The sequence below is a fragment of the Sceloporus undulatus genome, chromosome 1 (assembly GCF_019175285.1).
Source record: "Sceloporus undulatus isolate JIND9_A2432 ecotype Alabama chromosome 1, SceUnd_v1.1, whole genome shotgun sequence".
NCBI lineage: Eukaryota > Metazoa > Chordata > Lepidosauria > Squamata > Phrynosomatidae > Sceloporus > Sceloporus undulatus.
The window spans coordinates 58,031,023-58,058,844 of record NC_056522.1 but is presented as its reverse complement, the minus strand read 5'-3'; the positions used below and the strand labels follow the sequence as shown (position 1 = coordinate 58,058,844).

Sequence of the window (27,822 nt, the reverse complement as noted above, 5' to 3'; positions counted from 1 at the left end):
GCATACAGGGGGTCCACAAAGGCTTTAAGAAATGTTGTTAGCATTTGCACTTAAAACAGCCCCAGTTAAAATGTTAACTGAATTCACTGGGGCTTACTCCCAAGTAAATGTATACAATTGCAGCCATGGTGTGATTACTTCAGAAGTCTGTCTTGAGTGTTTCAAGCTGGTGCTTGACAGAGAAGTAAACCCTGTTATTTGGTGCACTACAAGTTTCCAAAAGTGTGGAGCACATTCTGAAGCTTTGCAGATTCCACTGTGGAGAGCAACTATTTCCGAATTTACTGATTGGCAGTGCTTAACTTTTTATTTGTTCATTAAGTAAAGGTGACAGCTCTGCCTTGAATGTCTGTTTAATATGCAGACCTTAGTCTTTGGACAATACTGAATGTCCATGAGGTTCACCAAACCAAATCCCCAAATATTGTTGGACTGCAAGTCCCATAATCAGTGGTCATTGGCCATGCTGAGTTGGGCTTCTGGGAATTGAAGTCCAACAGCAGGTGGGCATTCACATTTGGAAATCATTGGCATACCTTTACCTGTTTGTTTGATGCAGATGAAGCTTCTGTCCTTGATGAGCAACTTTGAATAACTATTTGATGCACTTAGGGATTTTTAATCTTACATCTTGGTGATCTGTGGCAACAAAATATATTTAAAGGGGACCGTGGTGAAGTAAAGGTTAAGATCCACTGGACTAGCCCACATACAAGTATAATAGAGTATGACTAAAAACTATGGTTAAAGTATGGATGCATTTGATCTTTGGATACCCACAATTAGGCTAAGGATTTTAAATCGGCCCTGTAATATAGTCAGCCCTCAATATCCACAAATTTTTTATCCATGGATTCAAGCATCCATGGTTTGAAAATACTTTCAAAATTCATAAATTCCAAAAAACAAACCTTGATTTTTCCATTTTGTATAAAAGATACCATTTTGCTGTCATTGTAATTAATGGGACTTCAGCATCCACTGATTTTGGTATCCACAGAGGGTTCTGGAACCAAACCCCATGGATACCAAGGGCCCAGTGTAATAGTGTTCTGTTGTAAGCCATTTTAGGGATATGTTCATTTCTTCTTTCCCTGGTTCCTTACTATAAGTTATTCTAAATCTTCCATTACAGATCTTTCTATGATTCCCACCCAGTGTATGTTTTGATTTGTATTGTGCTGAAATCTCATGCAATTAAAGCAGGCATCAGATACTCATAGTTTTCCTTTTATAATGGCAAGTGTGTTACGTCTGTCTACATCTGGCAGTTGCACATGTGCTGATCTGCTGAATCATGGGAATTCTCCTGTTTAGGATTCTCTTTTTGGTGTTCTTTTCATTCACAAATACACAGTTTGCTTGCTAAGGAGGCAAAAGTAGGTGCAGTATAAAAGGTGACTTTTAAAAATTATTTAGCAAGCAAACTGGTAATTTGATGAGTACTAAGCTCACTCAAGACTGCTATATTTCCTTTGTTAAACACAGATATGTATGTGGTTGGCAATGTTGTATCATATATCACATAATTTTTCAAAAAACCAGCATTTTTAGTGTTACGTTTTGGAATAATTATCACTTTTCTACATTATAGGAGACAACTGGCAAGGCAGTGGTTTGTCACTTACTGAAAATGTGTTTGTGGTTTAGAGCCAACTTGGTTGTCCAATCATTATTATTATAATGATTATTATTATATTATTATAGTACTGAACTTGGTTTCTAAGATCCTACTCAGTTATGAATGTACTAGCTGAGTCACTTTCTAAATCTCTGTTCTCTTTCTCTACAGTGGGGATACTAGTGGTATGCCTTCCAAGACTAAGATGATTCAGCTGCTGTTCTGAGTCTGAATGAGACTAGATTTCAAAGCATGTTGCTTTCTCAGGGACTGTCTGCAGAATTAGCAAACTTCAGCACATATTAGATCTACTGACAAAATAGTCTTCCCTTAGCAAATCATCCCTTCCCCAACACACTTCAGTCTAGTTTGGTGAAACCATGAAATTAAAAACAGAACACAAGAAGAACCTTGTTGATTCAGTTTAAAAGCCTGTTTGGTACAGAATCCTGTTTTATAGAGCTGATTGCCTCTTCTCAACTTGGAGATTACAGTGAACCATCATAGTGTCTGGCTGCAATTTTAGGCTCATTTACCTGCAAGTAAGTCTCACTGAAGCCAGTGAAACAAATCCTGAGTAAACATGCATTTATATGTAAGTGGGAAATTGCAAAACAAATCCAGTGGAGTCAATGGCTTTCATGGCTGGCATCCATGGTTTTTTGTGGGTTTTTCGGGCTATGTGGCCATGTTCTAGAAGATTTTCTTCCTTCAGAGATGCCAGCCACGGATGCTGGCGAAACGTCAGGAAGAAAATATTCTAGAACATGGCCACATAGCCCAAAAAAACCACAAAAAATCCAGTGGAGTTCCATTTGACTTCAGAAGAGGGAAATTTTAAAGAATGAAGGGACTGGTAAAAAGGAAGTTAGCCTGAAAAGTTAAAGGGTATTATTTCTCTATAATGTTTGGAGGATGTTATCCAAAATTACAGTAATAGAAATCCAACCTGAAAGTATATGCCAAGTCAAGAAAGATCCCACTAAGTCCAAGAGGTTATCAGTGATGTTCACAAACAATGTCAAGGAAGTTGTTAGGAAGAGAGAGAAGGCTTCCTTCAGAAAATGGAAATTTTGCCAAAACGTAGACAGGAAGAATGATTACACACTTGTATAAAATTGGAGACAGACAGTATATGATGCCAAAAAGATCTCCTGATTTTTGTTACTGCTACAGCCATTTCTGAAATGTAAACCAGATTGGTCCTTGCATAAGCTTGTCTCTGAAGTGGTCCTTAAATAGCAGAGGCTGTCATGCAGATTGGGGAGAGAGTTTTTCTGTGTTGCTTTAGAGGGTGAGACTAGAGCAAGTGGGTGGAAACAGCAGATTTCATTTACAGATAAGGAGGAAATTCCAAATGATGAGCAGCAGTGGAACAGACTGTTTTGGGAGATAGTGGTCTGTCCTTTGGTAGTGATGTTTGTATGTTTGTGTTGTGTGCCTTCAAGTTGTATCTGACTTACCCTATCATGGTAATTTTTTTGGCAAGATTTCTTTCAGCACAGACTAAATAGTCATCTGCTGGAAATACAGTGCTGTATCACACAAGATAGTCGTTCAACTAAATCTTTGTAAAATCATTGCCTTAAAATTCCTTTGCCACAAGATGTTTCCTCTGTTTTCAGAGAACATAACATTTCCCAAAAATCTGATCTAGCAAAAAATTTAGCTACAAACATTTTGTAGCATGTTCTGAAGTTAGGGTGGCTTATTGCTAAATGCTCACTTATACGTTGTTTCTGATATCTTAAGATAAAGTTTTTTGAGAAATAAAGAACAAGCTTATTTTGACTTCCCAAATACAACAACATGCTGCTGTGTTTGGGACCCTGACATCAGTGGCCTTGGGATTCAGTGTCCAGAGAGTTCAGCTTTTAAAGCAAGCAGTAGGATTTCTTTATTAGTTTTCTTTCTTTGTCCCTTCCAAATAATTTCCAGTTTATGGTGATTCTAAGGCAACTCTATTAACAGAACTTTCTTGTCAAGATTTGTCCAGAGGGAATTTGCCTTTGACTTCCTCTGAGATAGAGTGACCTGCCCAGTGGTATTCCATGACTAAGCAGGGATTTGAACTCTGCTCTCCAGAGTCACAGTCTAACACTCCTACCACTACACCATGCTGGCACTCAAAAGAGACTGGGTAAGCCAGGCAGGAGGGGCCAGTGGCGTCTGACTATGATCAGGCTTTTACCCACTGTTTAGAATCATAGAATCGTAGAGTTGGAAGAGACCACTAGGGCCATCCAGTCCAACCCCCTGCCATGCAGGAAATCCAAATCAAAGCATCCCTGACAAATGGCCATCCAGCCTCTGTTTAAAGACCTCCAAGGAAGGAGACTCTATCACCCTCCGAGGGAGTGCATTCCACTGTCGAACAGCCCTCACTGTCAGGAAGTTCCTCCTAATGTTCAGGTGGAAGCTCTTTTCCTATAGCTTGCATCCATTGTTCCGGGTCCTGTTCTCTGGAGCAGCAGAAAACAAGCTTGCTTCCTCTTCAATATGACATCCTTTCAAATATTTAAACAGGGCTATCATATCACCTCTTAACCTTCTTTTCTCCAGGCTAAACATCCCCAGCTCCCTAAGTCGTTCCTCATAGGGCATGGTTTCCAGACCCTTCACCATTTTTGTCGCCCTCCTTTGGACACGCTCCAGTTTCTCAATGTAATGTTTATCTGTAAGGATATTTTAAAAAAACTTGCAGTTCTCTTTCATACGCTCAGCTACTACAGTGGAGCCTCCTTATCTGTGGACTTGCCATCCACAGATTTTAGCATCTGCAGATGGCAAGTCCCCGATTGTCGCCAGTGGTGACTTGAACACATGGCCATGTCATCATTAGAAACAGCCTCCATTGTCCCTAATAGCAGCGTGGCCACTTGAAGTCCCATTGTCCCTAATGGTGGCACGGCCATTAAGGACAATGAGATTTGAGGTCCTATGGGTTTTTTTTATCTGGGGGTGGGGTCCGGAGCAGATCCCCTGTGGATATCAAGATCCCACTCTACTGAAACTGGGGGGGCACTAAAGTAGCATCTCAAATTTCTGTCAGAATGGGAGAGTGAGAAAGATCAAGTGCTTGAATTTGCACTAAACTTACAGATATTTCCCTTGTGTTTTTCTCCAGCATTATAAAACTATTTGTTGTTGTTTTGTGCCTTCAAATCTGACTTATGGTGACTCTAAAACAACCCTATAATGGAGTTTTCTTTCTAAGATTTGTTCAGAGGAGGTTTGCTGTTATCTTTCCCTGAGGCTGAGAAAGTGTGATTTGCCCAAGGTCACCCAGTGGGTTTCATAACTGAGCAGGGAATCAGACTCCAGAGTTGTAGTGCAACATTCAAATCACTGTGCCTTACAAATTCAGAATTCCTTTACTGAGAAATACTTTTGCAATATTCTGATCCCTATTACCAAATCAAAAACTGGTCTGAATGGCTTTAATGGAATTCTAGTGGCTAGAATCTGTAATAGGGGCTACTAAGTTTTTTTTTTTTTAATCAGCTGCAGCTGTTTCTTTCTTGTGGTTTCTTCAGAAGAGAAGTCCTGTTGCCAGTCAAAATGAGTTATGGTATAATGTATCTTCAGCACAAGGTTCTAAAGAATTATATGACCGAATGTAAACCTTTTCTGTCCTCTGTTTTTAAGTTGATTATATTGCTAACAAAAAATGGTCTAATTTAAACAGAAGAACCTAAATGTTATAAACTCTCTTGTGCTTTATGTGATAATTTTCCTATTGCTAAGCTAGCGTGGAATGGTTCATTTTAAAATACACTGAATATTTTAAAACATTCTTCTTTATTAAATCAGTTCCCACTGCAATATGCATGGATACCTAATAAAGATTCCTTTCAGACATGTGTTTAAGCATTCAGTTCAAGAATTTAGGGAAACAAAATGAGCAAAACACCTAAATATTGTCTGCAGAAGATTTCAACATTAGCTGGTATGATTTTAAACAGGTCAGTGACCTCCAACTTTTAAAGTTCATTTTCTTGACCCCGCTCCTGCTGTGCAGAATGAATTAGAGAAGGAAAGCAGGAGAATGAGGTTAAATTAAAGGCACAGATAGGGCACAGCTTGGAAAACTAACTTTCTTGGATTGTGTAGGCTGTAGTCCAAAAAATTTCTTTTTGAACCTGTGAGTCAGAATAAATGACTCATTATCTGTTGAGAAAAATGATTACTAGACAGTGGGAAAAGACAGATGGAAGAGAAATTTAAAAAGAGCAGGTAAAGCAGTTGGTGGTTGGGCTAGTTGGTAGAAAGCACAGTCAGATATCATGAGTCAGTAGATTAGGCAGAAACTTTGTTTTCTACAGTACAGTATGTTCCCCATGTAGTTAAAATTGTTCTTCCAAATACTGAGGTATTCAGGTTTGGATGAAACTTACCCCATGTCCAAAAACAGAGATATATAAAGGACAGTTGTAGTGATCTCTGGTTCAGTGGGTGATGGATTCAGTAGACAGGGTTATGTGGCATCTAGATCCAGTGGACAGTCTGAGCTAGTAAATACTCAGGGTGCATCTAAAATGTAGAAATAATTCCATTTGGTTCCATTTCCAGTACTATAGCTCTGTCCTATGGAATCCTGGGAATTGTAGTTTTACAGCTTTCTCAGCCAAAGATTACAAGTGACTCACAATACTACAAATCCCAGGATACTGTAGGAAGGAGCCATGGCACTTATAGTGGTGTCAGACTGCATTTTTTTCTTCAGTGTTAATGCATCCCAAGTTACTTTGGCTTAATCAATGACCTCCTGAAGCCAGAACCTCAAGTGTGACCCTGGGAATGTCACCTTGTCTATTTCATGAACTGTGTAAAGCTGCCAGTGGAGTTTTACAGGAGCCCTGGCGGCGCAGTGGTTAAATGCCAGTTCTGAAGCCATTCACAACCTTAAGGTTGTGAGTTCAATACCAGGGTGGACTCAGCCTTGCATCCTTCTGTAGATTGCTAAAATGAGTACCCATCCTGTTGGGGGGCGGTTGGCTTATACATTGTAAACCACTTAGGGAGTGCTTAAGTGCACTGATAAGCAGTATAGATATGTACTTGCTGTTGCTATTGCTACAGACTCAATTGATAGTGAATAGTTTTCTTTTTTTCCCATCTCTTGGGTAGGTTCACAAGAACTTGTTTATATTAACTGGTTATATAGAATAATGTCACCCGCCATTCCTGGACCTTTTTAGATGATAAAATGGAATGCATTCCCAGTTTCATCTAACAATAAACTCATCTGACAAGTGCAAAGATTGCAGACATAACAGGGCCTCTGAGAAGCAAAACTGAAGTATTTAAAAATAAGGGGATAAAAACACAGATGAACAAGAACTAAAATTGCTCAGAGACCATAAATACTAAACGTCTGTTGTAGAAAAATAAAACAGAGTATCTGGCAAGAAAGTTTGGCTGATTGGTTAGGGAACTTAAGAGAAGCACTTAAAACACTGAAACACTTAAATACAGTTCTATTAGTTCTCATATGTAGTAGCCAGTGTTCGTAGCACAATAACCTTCTGTCCCCAACTCCCTTGTATTCAGTATAAAGGCTGCATTATTATGCTACAGCAAGACTATAGTCTTGTTCCTTTTCTTAGAATGTATATGGTTTACTACAGTACTATGTAGATGGGATGCACAATAGCCTGCAATAAATTAGGAGAAAAGAAGGTCACAAAATGACATTACAGTGCTTTAACGTGGGGAAGATGTTCAGAATTCCGCTCTATTAAATATAAGAAGCTACATAAGATCTTTCTTGCAGGAAGTTCTGAAAATGATGTGGAAAGAGTGTCATGAGCACTAGTCAATGCAAGATGTGTGCAACCATGATGATGAATATTGCACTGGGTGGGCTGCCTGGATATGTATTTCCAAAACAACAGAATATTTTTGTTGGCTGTTGGTAAGGAAGTGGAGCTGTAGACTGTTTGTAGGAAAATGCCCACCTATTCCAGCTATAGACAAGGAACAACTGTGTAGTTCTTTTATTAATATAATACAAGGTTTCTTACATCAAGGGAGTTGTAAGCAACAAAAGGGGTGTGCAGCTATATCCTTCTACTGACAGGAGACATCCATCAAGCAGAATAGGTAGAGGGATGATTTTCTATAATTCCCTTTCTTTCTGTAGCTATGAAAGAACTAGACAAGATCTTAAAGTCCAGGGATATCAAACTGAAGACCAAAGTTAGGATCCTCGAAGCCATCATATTTCCCATCACCATGTATGGATATGCGGGCTGAATAGTGAAGAGAACTGATAGAAAGAAAATAAACTTATTTGAAATGTGTTGTTGGAGAAGAGTGCTAAGGATAAAACAGATAGCCAAAAAGATAAACAAATGGGTCAAAGAACAGAACTCTTCCTAACTAATGACTAAACTGAGGTTGTCATACTTTGGCCACATCATGAGAAGAGATGACTCACTAGAAAAGACAATAACGCTAGGAAAGGCTGAGGGCAGTAGAAAGATAGGAAACCACATACCAAATGGATAAACTGAGTCAAGGAGGCCACAGCCATGAACCTGCAGGACCTGAGTGGGGTAGTTAAGGACAAGGAGTCTGGGAGGTGTCCTATTGATGGAGTTGGCATGAGTCAAGGCCGACTCAAGGGCAGTTAACAACAACAACAGTTTAGTTATTCAATTGAAGTAGAAAGTGGCTCTTAAGTTATTTCCAATCGGAGTACATGTGCTTGAAGTAGAGTTTATAAACTGCCAAGAATTTTGTAGAAGGCCTCTATTTGGATAATCCAGAGGCTCCACCTGGTTCCAGTATATGTGTTTCTTGTAGTTTACATGATTACGATTGTCTCTTCAAGCATTATATATAGTTTGCATAACCCATTCAGTGTTCCTTCACACTTACATTGGCTAATAAGTGTCTGAACAAGACTTGCTCATGGAATCCAAAGGAATCTTCACCAACTCACCCTATAGCTTATCCTGTTACAGTTACTGAATTGCTGTGAGAGAAGCAGGACACTTATTAGAAGTCTGAAAGATAAAACAAATTAAGTGCTAGTTAATTGCACCATAATTTTTCAGTTCCTTCTCTGTGGTTTCCTTTTAGCTAGTTTGAGTCAATATGTGCAGGGTTGCATTTGACAGGAATGATGGATATCATGTGGGTTTATTCTTGTACCATAATTGCATAGATAATTATTGTAGTTGGAAATAATTAAAAAGGGTTTTTTAAAACATACTTCCTATATTTTGGTTTTGATGGACATTGGTTTTCATTCTGAATGTAGCTAGAAACATGGTTGAGGTGTAAGATTGAGTTTGTTTTGCTCCATACATCAGTTTCTTTTTTTTAAAAGTTTGATATGAAATCTCCATGTAATCAAGCAAATATTTTTAATTGTATACCTCTGATCTCCAAAACTGAATCATATTCATCAATCAAATAAATAGAGTTCATGTCATTACTCTATACATAAGGAAATCCATGAGGGAAATGATGTAACCTCTGAAGTAAAGCACTAGAAATAACTTCTGTCCTATTCTTATTACTACAGTATTAGCAACTGGACTCGGGGATTAGTATCTTTTCACAGATGCTAGGATCCAAAAGATGTCATTCTGTATATAATTGGTATTGTCCATGAAGCTGAAGGGGTCTTCAGGTGTGATATTTATTTATATATATTTAAAATTTGTGACATGAAATAACAGAAAATCACTAAAATCAAAAAAGAAGAATAACAAACAAAAAGCAACAGCACAAGGATGATTTGAAAACCTAGTTTATGTTCTCCAAATACCTGAAATCAGTAGTGCTTTTAGCTTTCAGTTTGTTGAAATTGATGAAGCTTCAAAGCAAACAACTTGGTGGACATATACTTTTCGTCTTACTAAAAATCACTAGAATCATAGAATCAATTTTAAGTTTTTCATCGAAAGCATTTTTACATTGCTTTAGATCATCAAACAAAACAGGTCCAAAATAGTCTACAAATGATTTTTTTAAACTACTAGTTCATTCTTCTGGAAAACTCTCAGTGCTTGTTAAAGTCCAATACTAGTCATTTTTATTTAGAAGTCATGTTTATTGTGTATATGGGTACACCACCTGAAAATTCTAGCTAGGGTTTCTTCCAATATTATGTAAGTAGATTTCAACCTGCACAATGTCCTTCCCTTCCCGTATGACTCCACACTAGGAATGGATTGGCAATTTTCCTAGTTGAGATTGAATTTGGAATTCTGCAACCTTCAAGAAACCCAAACGGGAAGAAAAACAGCATGTTGAAAGTACCTGCAGTTTTATTCTTGACACAATATAAATTGTGCAGTTTTTGAGAACAGCAGGCACATGTGGCGTTTTTTGCATAAGATTCCAGTTTTGTACGTGGAAAAATAGCAGTCTTGTACAACAAAATGCTTACACAATAAGCAGCACCCTTGAACCAAAAATTTGTGCAAAATCCAGCAATATTGCACAGATAGTAGACTTGTGGTTTTGTTGTGCATTTTTGCTGTTTTTGTGCAAAAAAACAGCAATCTTGCACAACTAATGTCTTAGAAAATCTTTTGTGAGCAGAAAACAACAATCTTGTACAAAAAGCCACAGGTCTATTTTTTTTTAGCAAAGTTGCTGGCTATTGAACAAGATTTTTGTTGTGCAAGATTGCTGTTTTCTGCATTTAAAAAAAACCAGCAATCTTGAACAAAATGCACACATATCTACCTGGAAATAATGTGCTTTGCACAAACCCCACAATTTGAATGTTGTTCAAGTTCTATTACATGCTGAAAGCTGTTCAGTTTCCAGGAAAGACTGCACAGTTCTTGGGGGAAAGTAGTGTGGTTTCTAGGAAATTGTGGAGTTTTCTGGGCAAGTTGTACAGCTTTTTTGGAAAAGCTACACAATTTGCTGTCATTACGGGAGAAGGAATTCCCATATGTCCCAAAGGTGAAATTCCCAGGCATTCCGTGATGAAAAACTGTTTTGTATTTCTTGACATCCATCAGCACTTGGGAAAATCAAGCTTTACCCTCACAATCCACTCCTCCACATAACACAGGTGGAGGTACGCAGAAGGCTACAAGCTAAAGTAAGAATCAGTTTCACCCACATTGTTTGTTCTACTAGCAGACAGACAAACTTGGACACAACCTCCTGTTCTCTTAAGAATCATTGTTCCACAATGTTCAACCGAGTAGGTTGAGTATCCAATTTTATTTTATTTTTTAAAAAATATGGATTTACAAAAGCTAAATAACAGCAAGCTAATGTTTTTATTCTTTATAAAGACCAGGTAGAATGCCCCCCTCCCCCGATAATATATGAACTTCAGACTTATTTAAATGAATTTCTCAGTAAGTATTAAATCATCATGTCTTACTGGTGATTTAAACCATTATTTAAATTACTGTGATTTAAACTGCTCCACCCTGATCTTGTATTGGCACTCAGCAAATTGCAGTTCCTGACATGATATAAAGATTAAGGCCCAAAGTCATAAAGTGTTGTCTGGCATAATATCAAGCAGACTTACAGTACAGACTGTTTTGTCTGTTCTGTTTAAAATGCAGAGAAAAGTCACATCAGTTTTGTTTATTTCCATATTTATTTGAAAGCCAAAACATATATAGGTATTTGTTGTTGTTGTTGTTGTGTGCCTTCAAGTCATTTCTGACTTATGGTGACCCTAAGACAAACCTATCATGGGGTCGTCATGGCAAGATGGTTTGCCATTGCCTTCCACAAGGCTGAAAGGAACATTTCCATTTTATCTTTAAAATATTGCATTCTTTGGCAGTTGAGTATATATTGTGCATATATGTCATTCTAAGTGCAAAACTGGTTGTGCTTAAATGGTCTGAGAAAAGCTAATTGAAATGCTACATTCAAAAAAATCTTCCCTACCACACCTTAGTATGCAGCGTTTTGAACCGTTTTCTGGCTTCCTCTTGTATCACAGTTTTCCTAGTAGGTGGTCTGTGCCATTCCACTTTGTAGTCAGCTGTCTTCCTTTCATCAAACATTATTGTGAAAGCAGCAAATGCCATTAGTTCATCTGATTTATGGGATAGCACTCAGGACCTTGGAAAGATGGTCCCTGCTAATTCACATACTAAATGCCATAGCTTTAATGGTGAGGACATATGCAGGGGATCTCCTTGAAAACTGAAAACAAGACGTTTCAACAGCGATGCTCTTAGGGACTTTAGTTTTTTTGCTCTCTGCAGACAATATACATATTGATGGGCAGTTGTATTTAAGATGGCCACTTGCCTTGTTGCAAAATTTTGGCACTTAAATCTTAAACTATTTCATTAAAATGTGGACTTTTAGTTGGGAATGGAAAGAGCAGACAAGATCATCTTTGAAGGGGGTTTCTAAATGAAGCTGAACCAAAGCTGGAGATTACTTGTGATATAAATGGGAAAGTAATGTTATTTTTTCCCCCTCTATAATAAACACATATGCTCTGCCTAGTAAGGATTATTTCCATGAGATAAGATGATAGCTTTCATGAAGATGATAGCTTTCATGAAGAAATGTGTGATCTATTCTAGGCATTTTTCATAATATTTCCTATTGTATTCATTTTATCAGCCAGGAAATGGATCCCACCCATTAACAAAATAACATTGTGAAATCATGTCCTCCCTCTTATCACACTGTTGTTCCTTTTCAGTGAAGGGATTGCCAGAACATGCCATTATTTTGGCCCCTGGTGAATTTTTGAAAGTTTAGTTATCTTTTCCCCCAGACTGGTTTGGTTAAAGGACCACTGGGGTTTACAGTTCAGTGAAATGCTTCCTTATGGGTTCAGGAATCTGTTGGTTTTGTTGTTGTTGTTATTTTGTTTTTGTTTTTAAAAGCATGAATGGCTTTAAGTAATGTTTAAGTCAGTGTAACATCAGTAGACAAGATAGCAAATAGCATACTGTATGTAGCATTTTCTGTAGTTTTTCAAACTAAAATATTAAGGTATATTTTCATGTTGCAAAAAGATTTCCCTTAAAATTCTGTTACATCTTTCTGAAAGAAGAATGATTTGATTTATTGATGTGCTCTCACAAATGTCAAAATTCCAAACATATATCTTGGGGCATAATTTAGCCTCCTATTGACAAGAAGACCTGAGTACAGAACTGAATCCAATTTTATCCTCTTTCCCACCAGTGTAGTAGGGATATAAAGCTGATGTGACTGCAGCTTATATGATGAAAATTTCTGTTTCCATGTTGGCATCTGAAGCTACTTTAAGCTATGAAACCAGACTGAACTTTCCTGTGGGTGGGGAACTGGATAAAGTTACTTGCAATACTTTTTCCTATCTTTTATATTGTATCAGAGTATAGCATGTCATAATTCCCCTGTGAGATGTACAAGCATTAATATATTCCATTAAAAAAACCCTACTGATTTAACTATACATTGAGGCAGCTGTTGCTTTACAGTTTAATATTCATCAGTCCTCTTAATATGTCCAACACATTTTGGATTTCTCTTTCACTGTCTAGCCAAAAAGATAACTTTTGTAAAATAGGGCTGCAAGCATTAATTTCTATGCATTGCTCACTGGGCTTTGTCTAGTTTTCATGCTTCAAAGGCCATACTTTGTCCACCTCTGCTTTAGCTCTTCAGCAGAGTACTAAGGGTGATCATCTCTCCCTCTTCCCTCCTCTTTGGGGCATTATTTTTTATTTTTGTCTTTGCTTATTTGAGTATAATTTTAAGTTGGATCATTTTTGATTTGTTGTCAGCTTCCCAAAAACCTTTAACATACAGGTGAGAACCTTTGATCCTCCCAAAGTTGTTGACCCTCCCAGCTGCCATCAGCCCAACCATCAAGGCTAAGGTTGATGACATTTATAATCAACATATTTGAAAGGCCATGGGTTCCCATCCTTGCTATGAAATAATGCCATCTGAAAGTATCCTAGATCTCTTTTGAAATTAATTTAATCTATAAAAGGAATGTCTTATTCTGTTTTTCTGGTAAGGCATCTATAATAGATTACAGGCTTAGGTAGACTGCTGGTCTGATCTATGTTGTTTTATTAAGGTGAAATAAATTTATAATAGTCTGTATCCAAACTACAAGTGGGGGACAGGAGAGCATACATCCTCAAACGCTCTATATCATTTTCCATCTTTGGCAAGCACTACATAGAATGAAAGTTTTTGAATGAGTGACCATGGAGATAAAATACAGTCAGTGTAACATCAGTAGACACTACAGCAAATAACATATTGTATGTAGCATTTTCCATAGTTTTTCAAAGATATACTTTCCAGAGTAGAGATAGACTTTCTAGAGTAGAGTTAATTTGTCTTACTTATGGCCATGAAAAGAAGGTTGCTCTTAGTTGGCATGATGTATGCATGGTGTAATGGTTGGACTGTGACTTTGGAGACCAGGTTTTAAATTCCAGTTCAACCAGGTAAACTAACTGGGTGACCATTGGCAAGTCACACTCTCTCACCCTCAGAGGATGACAATGGCAACCCCTCTCTGAAGAAACTTACCAAGAAAAACCCATGATAGGGTCACCATAAGTTGGAAATGACTTGAAGGCACACCACCACCACCACTATCACAACAACAACATGGTGTATGCAGGACTTCGTTCTCTATATTGGTCAGTCTAGCACATTTGATATTTGGTAATTTACAGTTTGAAATTCCTCATTTATCTATGGAACCTGGATAGTATATAATCTAAATCCATAGCAAGTTCTTTGAGTCAATCAATTAAATAAAACCATCCCTCCCAGCACACTTACACATCTCTGTAGTCTTAATTTGCAGTCATTACCAGCCATCTACAGAGGAGTGTTATTTTGGCATTGCTGACAAATTTATCTGTAATAGAACCAGTGCTCCCAGGACACCCTTGAAAGTATTTCATTTATAAGTTGCAGGGACAACTCTGGTTGATTACATTCGTTTATATCAAGGGAGACTTTAATCTTCTTTTGCTTGCATGTATCATAATTTAAATTTCAGATGAAGTGAATACAGTTGCGGCTTAGTTTTGGTAAATTGCTTTTGGTTTGTAATAGCTCATCCTTTGGTACAGTATTATTTTTCCAAAGCTGTCCCTAGTTATCTAGACTAAAATCTTATCTGAGGAGCCAGATAATGTAGGTATTAAGCTGACTGAATCCAAGCAAATCCCTTATGCCTCTAAATAGCATTACTATAGTCAAACATACAGTAGTATTGTAACCTATATAAAACGGTTGGACAGCTGGCAATTGCTTATACCATTTTAGATACAATCTCTTGCTTTATAGCCTAAAACTTGAGAGAATGTTTTCCTTAGTATCTGTCTGTCTTGTCTGTCTGTCTGTCTGTCTATTTGCATAACAGTTGCACCTGACGAGTAGCATAGGCATGAAAGAGCAAATTATTTCTTTCAGTCAAGAAATTCAGTATAAAATGCAGGGACCTGCTTAAGACCGGGTAGGGAGGAATCTATACACTGTTAGAAAATTATCTGAACCAACTGTCAAGTTGGATCCAAGAAAAGATGACATGAGGCCTTCTTGAACACGTGTGTCAGAACTCTCACCATGTAGACATCCCAGAAGGACACGATATCCCTCTTAGTCAACCTCTTCCTACAAATATTCCAGAATTCATATTATCTCTTTGACCTCTTAAACAAACCATTTTGAAAGATGCAACATCCTTGGTCTATTGTACTAAAAGTTTATCAAACATGAGTCGCTGCAGTGGGTTGTTTCTTTTTTTGGATAATTTTCACATACATAGGTTTGATGTTCTTTTACAAGACAACTTTATCACGCACATCAAGGAAAAAGTTGACATCTTGTAGCCTTGCATGAAAGGGCCATTCTTGCTGCACCACTTTGATTCTTGATCCTCAGCTTGCAATGGAATGACATAAGGCCAGAGCAGATGAGCACGAAAGAGTGGCCTGAGTCTACTCCAGCTGGAAGCAGGTTGGAGCCCTGCTGTCTGCACAGCCCACTTCAAAGGTGGGCCATGCATGCAGAGGCCAACCGGTATCACCACAGGTCAGATTATCCCAGCTCCTGTTTGCTTTGGTCCTAAGAACTGAAGTACGGCTTCAGCATGGCTTCCAGACACTTTGGAGGCGTGTGTTGTTTAATCGACAGGCCTCCAAAACAGCTGGAAGCTTCTTCAATTGGCCTGTCTGTTTCACCCCTCCTTTAACACAGTTCTGTTCTTATAATTTTGTTTCATGACTAGGTAGATTCTTAAATATTGTTAAGTAGAGATTTCTTTTTATATACTGTAGAATGTTTTATATTTCCAGGCTCTTGCAGACCAGTTTGAAGACAAGAAAACACCAATTTGTGAACGCATGAAGCTTTTTTACAGCTGTCAAGTTCCTACCCACTGGGCTGTACAGGTACAAATAATTGACACATGGCTTTTCAGATAGAATTCTCATTGAATTTGATTTTTGGTATCTGTGATGTCCTGCCAGGACTGATTGAATTTCCCCCTGCATTTTCTTTCGTGTTGGTTCAGGCCTTAGATTATTTTAGTGTAGAAAAGTTCATTGTATCAGTTTGTGGGAGGAGCTGTAGGTTTCCCCTGCATTATTTCCAGGTTTGGTTTGCCCTTTCCCAGCATGCTCTACTGTAGCTAGAGGTTTTTAGTTGGGAGCAGTCTTTGCTGTGAGCAGGCAGAGGGCTGTCTTTTTGGTGGCAAACAGGCCCAGACAGCCGGAAAGGGCATTTCTTACACCTCAGCCGAATTAGTTACCATCAACAAGAAGTGAATAAAGGAATTCAGGAGCTGAAAGATCCTGCACCAGCTCCATTGAGAGAGGAGAGCAAACTAACATCAGAACCAGAAAGATGACATCCGGAAGATTGCTGAAACTGTAAAGTACCTTTTGTTTAGAGCTGGGGAGGAGAAAACTCTTTATTTTGTCCTTTAAATTAAATTCCCCCCTTTTGAACTTTACATTCAGCTTCAGAGCCTTTTTTGGGTAAAGAGTTTGATCTCACCAGGGTACCGGCGTTGCACACCCAAACCTGCCACCACCTTTAGTTGGGTGTGTCTTCACAGTATCTCATTTGAGGCATTGCAGTGAGGACATTATTTCTTCTTTGGTTAGCATTAAGGCCATTAGCTACTCCTTTCAATGTTATGATTTCTCCACCTTTTCCAATTTTCCTTAAAAAAGAACTATGTATTCAGTTTATAGCATAAGACAAATATTTTGTATTCTTTTCTTTCAATATGTGTTGAAGAAGTCATGATCCAGAATTATTTTTTTATTATTATTGCAAAACAATTGATTACAAAAAATACAAGTTTTTTTTTTTAAACTTAAACAAATTCTATTTATGCAATCTTTTCTTCTCTATTTTTACTTCCTTGGGCTATAATCTAAAGTACTTTAATATGACTCTATTATTTATTTACTAACTCTCAATGTATTACTTCTCAGTGCCCATTAGATCATATACTAGATGATAACAGTGCCTAGATTAAATACTTTACATTGAATAAAAAAATCTCTATCTATTCAGTTGCTAATTGTTCTTTATAACCATATTTCTTCTCTTTCTCTTTCAAAGTTCAAATGAATTGCATTCTTTTTTCTCTCTTTGTATATATTTCTTCCATGGGTTCCAAACATCATAGTATTTGTCTAATGTACTTTCATTTAGAAATGTCGTTAATTTTTGCATTTCACAGATCTCCATCACTTTGAGTCTCCATTCGTCCAATGAGGGAATTTCTTTATTCTTCCACAGTTTCGCAAACACCAACCTTGCCGCAGTTATAAGAAAGAATATAAGTTTATCTTGATTTTTATCCAAATTTAAATTATCTGAGATGTTTAAAAGATACAGTCTAGGGTCCAGTCCTCCTCTAAAGTCTATTATCTTCTTAATTTCCTTGTGTATATTTTTCCAGTAATCTTGTACTTTTTTACAGTTCCACCAACAGTGTAAGTATGTGCCAATATTGCTTTTACATTTCCAACATATATGATTTTTATTCTTAAACATCTTGGCTAATTTGTATGGCGTTAAATGCCACCTATACATCATTTTATATAGATTCTCTTTTATAAGCACACAAGGTGAATATTTAATCCTGATTTGCCATAATTTTTCCCATGAGTCTAATTGTATCTGGGTACCTAAATCTTTAGCCCATTTTATCATATAATCCTTAATATTTTCTTTTTCCAAATCAAATCTCCTAATTAGATTATAGAATTTTGATATTTGCTTTCTAGGATCTTTCAAGATTTTTTCCCAATCCAATTCCATAGGGCCAATTCCCTTTTCCTTTAGATCTGCTATAAATCTTCCCTTCAATTGCATGTAGATGAACCAATTACATGTATAATCCAGAATTATTTTTAAAAGAGTGTTAATGATGACAAATATAGCCACAGAGGCTTAAAATCTAGGTTACTATGAAGAAATGGTTACCAATGTTTTTGTGGGTTTTTCGGGCTATGTGGCCATGTTGTAGAAGAGTTTATTCCATATGTTTCGCCAGCATCTGTGGCTGACATCATCAGAGAATGCTGACCTGGAAGAGAGTGGGTATATATATACTCTTCCAGGTCAGCATTCTCTGAAGATGCCAGCCACAGATGCTGGCGAAACATCCAGAATAAACTCTTCTACAACATGGCCACATAGCCCAAAAAACCCACAAAAAACTATGGATGCTGGCCATGAAAGCCTTCGACTTCACATTGGTTAGCAATGTGTTTTTCCTTCTCTAAACTATATTTACTGATTACTTGCTCCCCCCCCTTTCCTTTTAAAAACAATTCTAGTTCACAAAACCTAATATGTTTTTCATTTCTTGTAGGCTAGTTCCCACCCCCCACCCCCCGGCCAAACCAGTCTTCTTAGTAAATTGTGATTTATTTAATGGCAGTAGTTGCAATATTATCTTGTGTAGTACAGTATCTCATAATTTCTGTCATACTTAATGTAAAACTATTACAAATAAATAATATGGGTGATTAGTTACTGTCAGGAATCATACCTCCTTAGCCCTGCCCTGCTCTGCCCTTTTTCGGTATTCAGGCTCTCCTGAGGCCACATGTGTCTCTCTTCACTTTCACTGTGGTCCCCCAGAAAACCCTGTAAATGTAAATGGGGAAAAACCTAGCTATAAGGTTTTGAGTTGCTTGGCTCTGCTCCAGACTTACTCATTCTTTTGTTTATTCTGTCTCCCTGAATCCTACTTTTGTCAGCCAGCCTGTTTCCTGCTGGTTTGCCCTTAACTCTTCCCTGGTCTTGGTTAAGTCTTAGATCAACTGCATTGCTTCTAGGTGTCATGCATGCAGTAAGACAGGTCAGCTGGAGATAATTTAGGTGAGAGTAGCTGACCTACTTAGGAGCACCATGTTGATATAATTCCCAGCTGTCAATTTTAACAGTCAGCATTTTAACCCATAATGCCTAGGCTAAATGGATAGTGTTTCAAACTGTGCAAAGTTTATTTTTGAATTTGTAAATCTTTATTCCTGGGCAAATAATTTCACAGATTCCATTATATTATGTGTAAGATAACAAATATATTATTACTACCATTCCCTTCTCCTTTTGTGTCTTGTCTCTTTGGATTGCAAGCCTGAGGGCAGGGAAATGTCTAATTAACAATTTGTAAGCCACTCTGATAGCCTTGGCTGAAGAGCAGGGTATAAGTGTGTGTGTATATATATATATATTGCAAATGTCAATATTATTAGTTAGTAAGTGGCATTGCAATTAATTTGTGGTTGCTAGATTACTTCATTTCATTATTATGTGCATACAATTCAGGACAATATTGTCCTTTTGTGTAAGATTTAGTTTATGTATGCATATTCATAATCTGACTTGCATTACTGTAGTTGTGACATGAGTATGTTCATGAGTCATCACATATGGAAAGTATCCAGATAGAACATCCAGCATCCTCTTATCCTTAAGTCTTGGGATTGTGTTTGACATCAGCTAGTGAATCTCCCTGTACCATAGCTCACCCCATTCCACAGAATTTACCATCCTACTATACAATATTTTCAAGGGGTTGGAGAGGTTGCCATTGGGAAGAGTGGGCGGGACATCCCCTTCTGCTAATCCACTTGTACATATATAAATCCAGTTCCAACCTATAATGCCTTCCAGTCAAGTCAGCTTACTCATTTAGCTGCAAGTTGTCATACAAAAGATGTCCATGCCAGTAAAACCTGGTTCATCAAAGACTATTGTGTGTAGTTACTGTATATTATGCTGCTAAATAGGTGAATAGAACAATTAAGGAGTTTCTTAAATAAAAAATAGTGTTTCTAGAATTTAGTTAGAGATAAGTACAGTATTCAACTGCAGTCTGCAGCCCCAAATTTTCTCCTTAATATACTGGCCCTGTCAGTCACAGGATCTGGTATTTTATAACTCTGTATTCATAATCCACTTATAGGCTACTAAAATTAAGTATTCATCTTAAAGATTTCATTTTCTTCAGTTTCATTATCCCAACATTTGACCCAATTTCATCATGAAAGTGTTTGATTTCTTTGTTTCACATACCAGAATAAAACTACCAGGCCATTTAGTATAGCTGGACATTTTTTTTTCTCCATTCTCTTTACAATTGTTTCTTCCAGATGAGACATATGATATATACAGCAGGTGCTCTTGTAATTTATCTTCTGACAATAGCTAGAACTTAAACCTGCTCTCCTTCATCAATTACCCCTCTGTTATTTGTGCTGATAGAAACAGCATTGGAAAGCAGGACACCATGCTTGCTTTGGTCTTATAATTTCAATCACATAAGGTAAGCTACTTTTCCAAATTCAGAGAATAAGCCTTCCAGGAACACAAATGCCCTTCTGGTTACAATGCGAAAACATGACAGATAGATATGTCATAGCGGCTGGATCACTTACAGCCACATCCTGCAGTTATATTTTAAGACAGTATGGAACCTTTTGAAGACAAGCATCTCTGGAAGAACACACCAAATAATAAAGAAAACTTCTTTCTAGCTAAAAGCAAATTATAACAATTATTCACTTTTTATAAGCACCACTAGCTCATGTCTTGCTTCTCCCTTTTGCCTTAGGTTTGCTTGTCCTTAAGCATTGCTTTCCTCCCCCTTTCATTCCACCTAGCTATGGGGCTGGGCAAGGAATGGATATCTACACGGCAATGTGTTACTCAAGGTCTCATTTTGAAATACTTGGTTGTTGTACAGTTGGTTTATGTTACACAGAGTGGTCCCTATTCTCCCCCTATCCACCAGTGATCCTACCTGAGTATCTGTGAATACAGAGCTTCATATAGGAATGTCAGTTCAATGCATATTCTAGGCCACTAAAGTTAGTGGAGGTCAGTAGCAACCTCAGACATGGGAACTGCTGTATCGGGAATGGTCCAAGTGCAGATTGTGGGCCTTCCGTGGATCCATTTTCTTTCTAAAACCTTTTTAAAGTTATTTTATTTTATTTTTGCCTTCAAATGCTTTTTAGGGAGCATGGCGGGTATTTTCACCATGTTGGGTGGGGGAACTGGGCTATTTCAGCATATGGACCATTTTTGCTACATTTTAAGGGCACACGGGCTTTTTTTGGTCCAGAAGAGACAAATGTGGCAAAAAATATCCTCCATGCCTGTAAATGGTGTCTAAAGGCATTTGAGGCCAAGTTTTCCTTCTGTGTGTGTGTAGGAGTGTGGCAGGGCATTGTGGCCTTCTAAGGGAGGAGGTCAGTGTGGTAACCTAACCCTCATCAGTTGCCCACCCTAATTTGTAACCTGGTTCACATAGACATTTTCTTCTTCCTATTCTATAATCTAAACATAGTCTAGGCAAATTTTGTGAGTAAGACAAAATATTTTAAGTTCCTAAAATCCATTTCCACTCTGTTTGTTGCAATATTGAAAGATACCAGTGCTAATTCAGTAGATGTTGATGCTCAGTTTTACTATACATTAATTGAAACAAAAACTTGCTTGCATTTCAAAGCTGATCTTAAGATGACTTATTTTCCATCTAATGTTCTCATCAGCACTTTGGAAAGTTTTTCCAGAAGGAAAATGGATACAGTATTCTGATTCCCCCCCCCCCCCCAATATTTTCCTTTGCAGCGTCAGCTTGCAAGCTTACTTTTTGACCTCGGATGTACCAATTCAGCTCTGCAGATCTATGAGAAGCTTGAAATGTGGGAGGATGTAGTTATCTGCTATGAGAGAGCAGGACAGCATGGGAAGGTAGAGTACTTCTCCTGTTACTTTATTTGTACATCATGTACCCCAGAGTTTTTAGAGAGAGAAACATGAAAAAAAATAGAGAGTAAGAGGGTGGGGAGAATGAGAGATGCAAGGAAAGGGAGAGGCTGCCTGGGTGTTATGGTGTAATATTTAGAAGTCTTTTGTGGAATTGTTCAGTAAATGGTTTCCAGATTTAATCATGGATCTCTAAGACATTGCATCTGTTGAATGTTGTGTTTTCCCTGACATGTAATTCCCACATTCTCCACTCAGAATCCAGTTTTGGGGTCATATCCTAATTTCCAGCAGTAAAAAGCAGTATTTTGGACAATTGCAGCAACCTTCATGCCCAGCAATTTGCATGTTCTGGCATTACTCAAAGTCTGTTATAAGCAGAGTTAAAATGATTATACGGTTAAAAGAAGTGCTAACACAGATTCTCAGTTCTCCAAATTCATGGGATCCCCAAACATTTCCCAAAATTGACTGACTTCACTGCAGTGTCACTACACACACACACACACACACACACACACACACACACACACTAGAATTTTACCTGATGTGCCAAATTTTAAAAACTGGGCAAGTTAATAATGTGAGTAACTATAGATCTAACTGTGAATTTAATTACTTTGGCTGGCATAAGCGTGTCCTGCCACCCTGGTTTGCTCCGCGAGGGAGCCACAGCGGCCAAACTGCGCGGCTCCATCGCAGAACAAAAAGAACCCACAAAAAGCAGGTTCTTCTTGCGGTGCGCTTGTGATGCCGCAATGCACCAATGGCGCACTTGCGGCGTCACAAGCGCGCCAGGACGTGCAGACACTAGGTGTCCATCACGTCAAAATGGCGGTGCCCATGTAGATAGGGTGCCGCCATTTTTCGCTCCCAGTATGTACTAGGGTTAGCCTAGTATCCCGCCATAGACTGTCAAATAAGGACTCATTTCTTAGTTTCTTATGAGGAATAAGGAATAAAGTTATCTTTATATTGTTTTCAAAGTTAATGATATAATTGCAAACTGGGATTTATAAGGGAATCTTTGGTTTCAAATGCCAGGGTCCAGCAGCATGTGGGATACATGATTCAGATTTAGTTTCTAGACAGCTTTGGTTGGAAGGGTAGCCAAGATTAGTATATATGTTGATAGTTTTCACAGGTATTCAGTCTGGCAGTTAGACCATCATCGCCAGAAGTAGTCTTTAAAACAGCTTTTCCAGAAACCTCAAGTGTACTGTGTGGTTTGTTAGGTTACTAAATACACTGGGTATACAGTATTTCCTCCAGTGCCACTTTCAGGATAGGTAGAGATACTACCAGAACATTTTGGAAGTGTTTCTCAAAGTTGTGAGGGTCGTGAAGGACAAACTAAATAGGACAAACGTAGGATCTACAATTCCAAATCTTTTAATTCTTTGGAAGCAAATAAACCCATAAAGGAAGACCTTAAAGAATCAATTTAGAATAATTAATGCTCTATGCATTTGAATCTACCACTTGCTCCCCATCCTCATAAGAATGAGAGACAGAAACAGAGATGCTATTACAGCAGCCTGAGTGTTTTGCTCACACTCTTGGATCCCTAAAACATCACAGAAAAAGGGTTATTAGCGAGAATTTGAAACATCTGTGAGGTGTAGCCATCATAGAAACCAGACAGGATAGTTTCTGGGGAAGCAATTCAGTGTCTACAACTATTAATTGCCATCTGTAGCCACATATTTGCTCCCCAAATAACAAATGGATATAGTGGTGTGTATTTTAACTTTTTAAACATTTGGTGATTCTTCCTGGTTCCAAGAGTCTGTTTCTTGTTGCTTCTAGGAGTCATGTCAGTCTATCCCTTTCACTGTTTGCAATACTATGTGTTTTAGACTTTAGAGAGAACAGAGCAGAATGTTCTTTTCTCAGTTTCATTATTTTTTTAAAAAACTTGTCAAAGAAATTACAGACATTCTATAAAATACGTTTTACCATCATTAGTAGACAGCTTGTATCATAAAAGCCAGTGTCATTCTGTGAAACATCTTTTACATTCATTTGTAAAGACCTGCATAATTAGATTCCATGGTAATGTCCATTTTTTAGAAATGCATTTTCCACTTTGGTGCTTTTTTCCTTGTTTTCCTGTGTTCACAGAAAGTGCAGATACAGTGGTACCTCGGGTTACGAAATTAATTCGTTCCGCGGCTAATTTCGTAACCCGAAAAACCTTCGTAACCTGAATTGCCATAGGCGCTAATGGAAAAAAAGCCGCGGCTCTGCCGCGGCTCCATTGAAAATAGCGCCGAGGTTTTTTCGTAACCCGAAAAAACCTTCGTAAGCCGAAACAATAAATCCCTATGGGATTTTTTCGTATCCCGAAAAATTCGTAAGCTGGGTAATTCGTATCCCGGGGTACCACTGTACTAAAAACAAAGTTTTAAGTTCCATGTGAAACACAAATTAGAGCATTTTATTGATAAGGTGAAGGAGAATTTAATGTCTGTTGAATCAGAAGTGCTTTACAGAATGAAGAGCTTCTGTTTTAGATTTTTTTTTCAAAGTTATCTATCATTGTTTGAAAAAAAATGGTGGTTCTACAAACCATTGTTCAGTGGTCAGAGTATGGCTTTAAGAAATACAGCTGTGCTACCTGGGACTAAGTAACAAAAGCAGGAGTGAAGAATGTGTCACCTTCTGGATATTGTTGAGCCAGTATTCATGTGCTGAAGTACTATGGGAATTGCAGTCAAACAATATCTATAGGGTCACATATATGCTATTCCAGAGTCAAAGTGAGAAGGTTAGGAATAGTTGATAAAACAAATGCTTTGAGTATAAGTTTCTAGTTTTGTTCTTCGTTTAAATATTTAGATGACCAGAAAATTACAACAACAAAGTGTGTAAAGCAGATATAGTAGAATGAATGCATGTGCCACTGCTATTATACAGCTACTTTAAAAATCAGAAGAGTGCTACAATGTAGATGCCCAATTATCTTTGTATTTTTAGATTTCAGATTTCTCAAGTGCTTCAAAAGGTATCCTGCACATTAAAATACAATATATTGTTTATAATCGAGAGGGTAACAGTTTGCATACCATAACTGTTTTTTTTTCCTAATCACTTTTATGTCAGTAGAGTGCGCCCACGCTATAGGCGGGCGCCCCATGCGTGGCTTCCAGCTTGCGTGGGAGCTGCACGACGGAAGTATGGATGGTGCACGCACTCTCCCACACCGCGAGCATGAGCCCCATTCAAGTGAATGGGACTTGAGCTTACGTGCTATTCAATTTATGCGGGAGGGTCCGGAATGGATCCTCCCGCGTAAGCCAAGGGCACACTTCCAGCAAATTCTCAGGCATTGATTTCTGCAGATTTAGTGTGAAGATTATTTGAACAAAAAATGGGATGGGAAAAAAAGAGGGAATATAGTCACCCCTCCAAGTCCACGGACTTGGAAATCCGTGGAGGGGCGACTGCTATTAATCTTAATGGGATGTGTGCCCACAGCCTCCGCCCCTTATGCATACACCCCATTCAAGCCTATGACCTTAAATAAGCGGAAGATTTCAAACTTGCAGGGGGGGTCCAGAACGGATCCCCGTGAGTTCAAAGGGACAACTGTATAGTTCATGTACACGAGCAATAAATTCCATCTGTTATGCCAGATAAGCAAACTACATATTGAAAATAATTTAAGAAACAAATCCAAATGTTTCCTAGTAGATCATGAGATGAAAGGAAACAGAAGCCTAAATCCACCAGTTAGTTCCAAATAGAATAGACCCGTTGAATCAATATTTATTTAAACTGCATTGATCCATTGGATCTGTTGTAGATGGGGCTAAAGCCAGCTGGCTTTAGACTGGAGCATATAAAGTACATATGGACATGTACCACGGAGCTTTTGGTCACATCTACCTAATAGTGTTGAAAATAAAAGTATTTTGGAACTTTAAGAAATAGTCTTACCATATTTAAGAATGCTGACTTGTCTACATATTTTATTTTTGTGTTACATATTTTTGTCTAATGCTGTAAAAAATGTTTTGTGAAGTAAAGTTGAGAGTATGAGTATGAGGTCACCCAAATGATTTCCATGGTTGAACGGGGATTCCAACCCTGGTCTCCCAGTCCTGATCTAACACTCAAACCACAGACACCATTCTGGCTCTTGTATACATCATACCACCAAACTATCAGCCCAGCATCAACTGTTTTCTGAGCCTGATCTTGTATTGGCACTCAGCAAACTGCAGTTCCTGACATGATACAACGATTAAGACACAAGACATAAAGTGTTGTCTGGCATAATATTGCCTTGTCCAACATCCCCAGTATGTGACACTTTTGGGGGCCCTGGGCAGCACTGCTGCTGCATCCACAATCCAACCTTTCTCTTGTATGTCGTTTCTTGTTTGTGGGCTCACTCAGCAGTGGTGATGGTTGTAGCCCATTAAACTGTCTACCCAGTTCTCCATCTTTCACTCTCAGAAGTGAGCTTACCCAGTGGTAAGGAAGCAGCTGAGAGCTGGGTGGGCATATAGTGTTGTTACTGTGTAAGCCTGTGAAGAATGAGGGTGAGGTTGCAACACATCATCATTTGGGGAAAGGGGGGGGGGGGGAGTAGCAGTGAATGTTCTTGATGGAAGAGTTTGTACAAAGGATCTAGCGAGGGCAGCCTCTCTAAAGAGCTTCCAAAATGTGGAAGCCAGGCCAGACAGAAAGATGCAGCTGTGACATTTCCAACCCCATAATGTCTTAGTGAGAAAGAAGACACGTTAGCTCCACAACCAATATAATTTTAACTGTTTCTTGACTCCTAGATTCACTACTTCCACCACCATGTGTGTGAGAACTACCTATGTATTTGATGATGAAAGCCATGGATTATCTGTTGACTAACTGATCCTGACTCAGAAAGTTGTCTAAATAGTGAAAAGTTTTGCACTGAAATTGGTTCTACCTAAATTAAGAGATCATTTCCTTGTTTCCGTTCTATAGGCAGAAGAAATATTGAGGCGGGAAATAGAGAAAAAAAGAAACACCAGGACTGTATTGTTTGCTTGGAGATGTTCTTAAGGACCATTTTTACTATGACAAAGCCTGGGAACTGTCAAATCACCGCAGCGCCAGGGCTCAGCGGTCGAAGGGCCTTCTCTATCTTCGCAACAGGAATTTTAAGGAATGTATAGAGTGCTTTGAACGCTCAGTGCAGATTAACCCAATGCAGGTAAAATTGCTAAAACTTTTTAGGAATATTTTTGTGGTGACTTTACAAGGCAGGAATGCTCAAACTTTGATGCTCAGTCTTTGACAACTTATGTAGACCATGAAGCCAGTGGAATCCCAACCTCTGATTGGTTTCCCACTCGTTTTCCCATTGCTAGTAATGATGGAGAAATTGTAATCTCAGCAATGATCACACAGGTAGGAAAGGCTTTCATTTTTACTTCTGCCAACCCCCAGCAGTCTCTAGATTTCAGTAGGTTGTGGCATGATATTTGAATCTCATTATTGTTTGCTGAGATAGGCAAGGCATTTTTAAAGAAATTGTTACTAGGTGTCCATTTTCTAATTCAATAGCTTTGTAAGTGGAAGGTTTTTTGCTACATATAATCCTTGGATTGAGGTGAAAGTGTGTTTAAAAAAAACACAACAACACCAGGAAGTTAAAAAAAAAAGTTGTACGTACATTTGCACATATTATATCCTAACATTAACCCATGTAATTTCCCATCTGAATCTCCTTTGTTGGTTCCTTGATTAAACTGTGTCCATTTGTCTCCTGGGTGTCCACAAACTAGGAGTTAAGTGTCATTTGGACACATAACTGTTACTTAAAATGCCTTGGAGGTAGGGATGTAATTGTAAACTGGGCTAAGAAAAGTGTATGGTGGTAGAGTGGAGTTGGGAAGCATGTGTTTTGTGTGTGTGCATGTGCACACATCCACAAGATCCCGGCTAATACTTGATGCAGCCTGTAGAATTGA

The 27,822-nt window shown here is 38.2% G+C and overlaps 1 protein-coding gene across 1 annotated transcript in view; it reads left to right on the top strand.

The window, feature by feature from the left end:
• TTC27 (tetratricopeptide repeat domain 27) overlaps window positions 1-27,822 on the top strand; it is a 102,125-nt gene that overhangs the window by 49,789 nt on the left and 24,514 nt on the right. Inside the window, 4 exon segments of the mRNA XM_042462876.1 lie at window positions 15,910-16,005; window positions 21,722-21,844; window positions 26,834-26,863; window positions 26,865-27,062. Coding sequence (XP_042318810.1) covers window positions 15,910-16,005; window positions 21,722-21,844; window positions 26,834-26,863; window positions 26,865-27,062 — 447 coding nt within the window.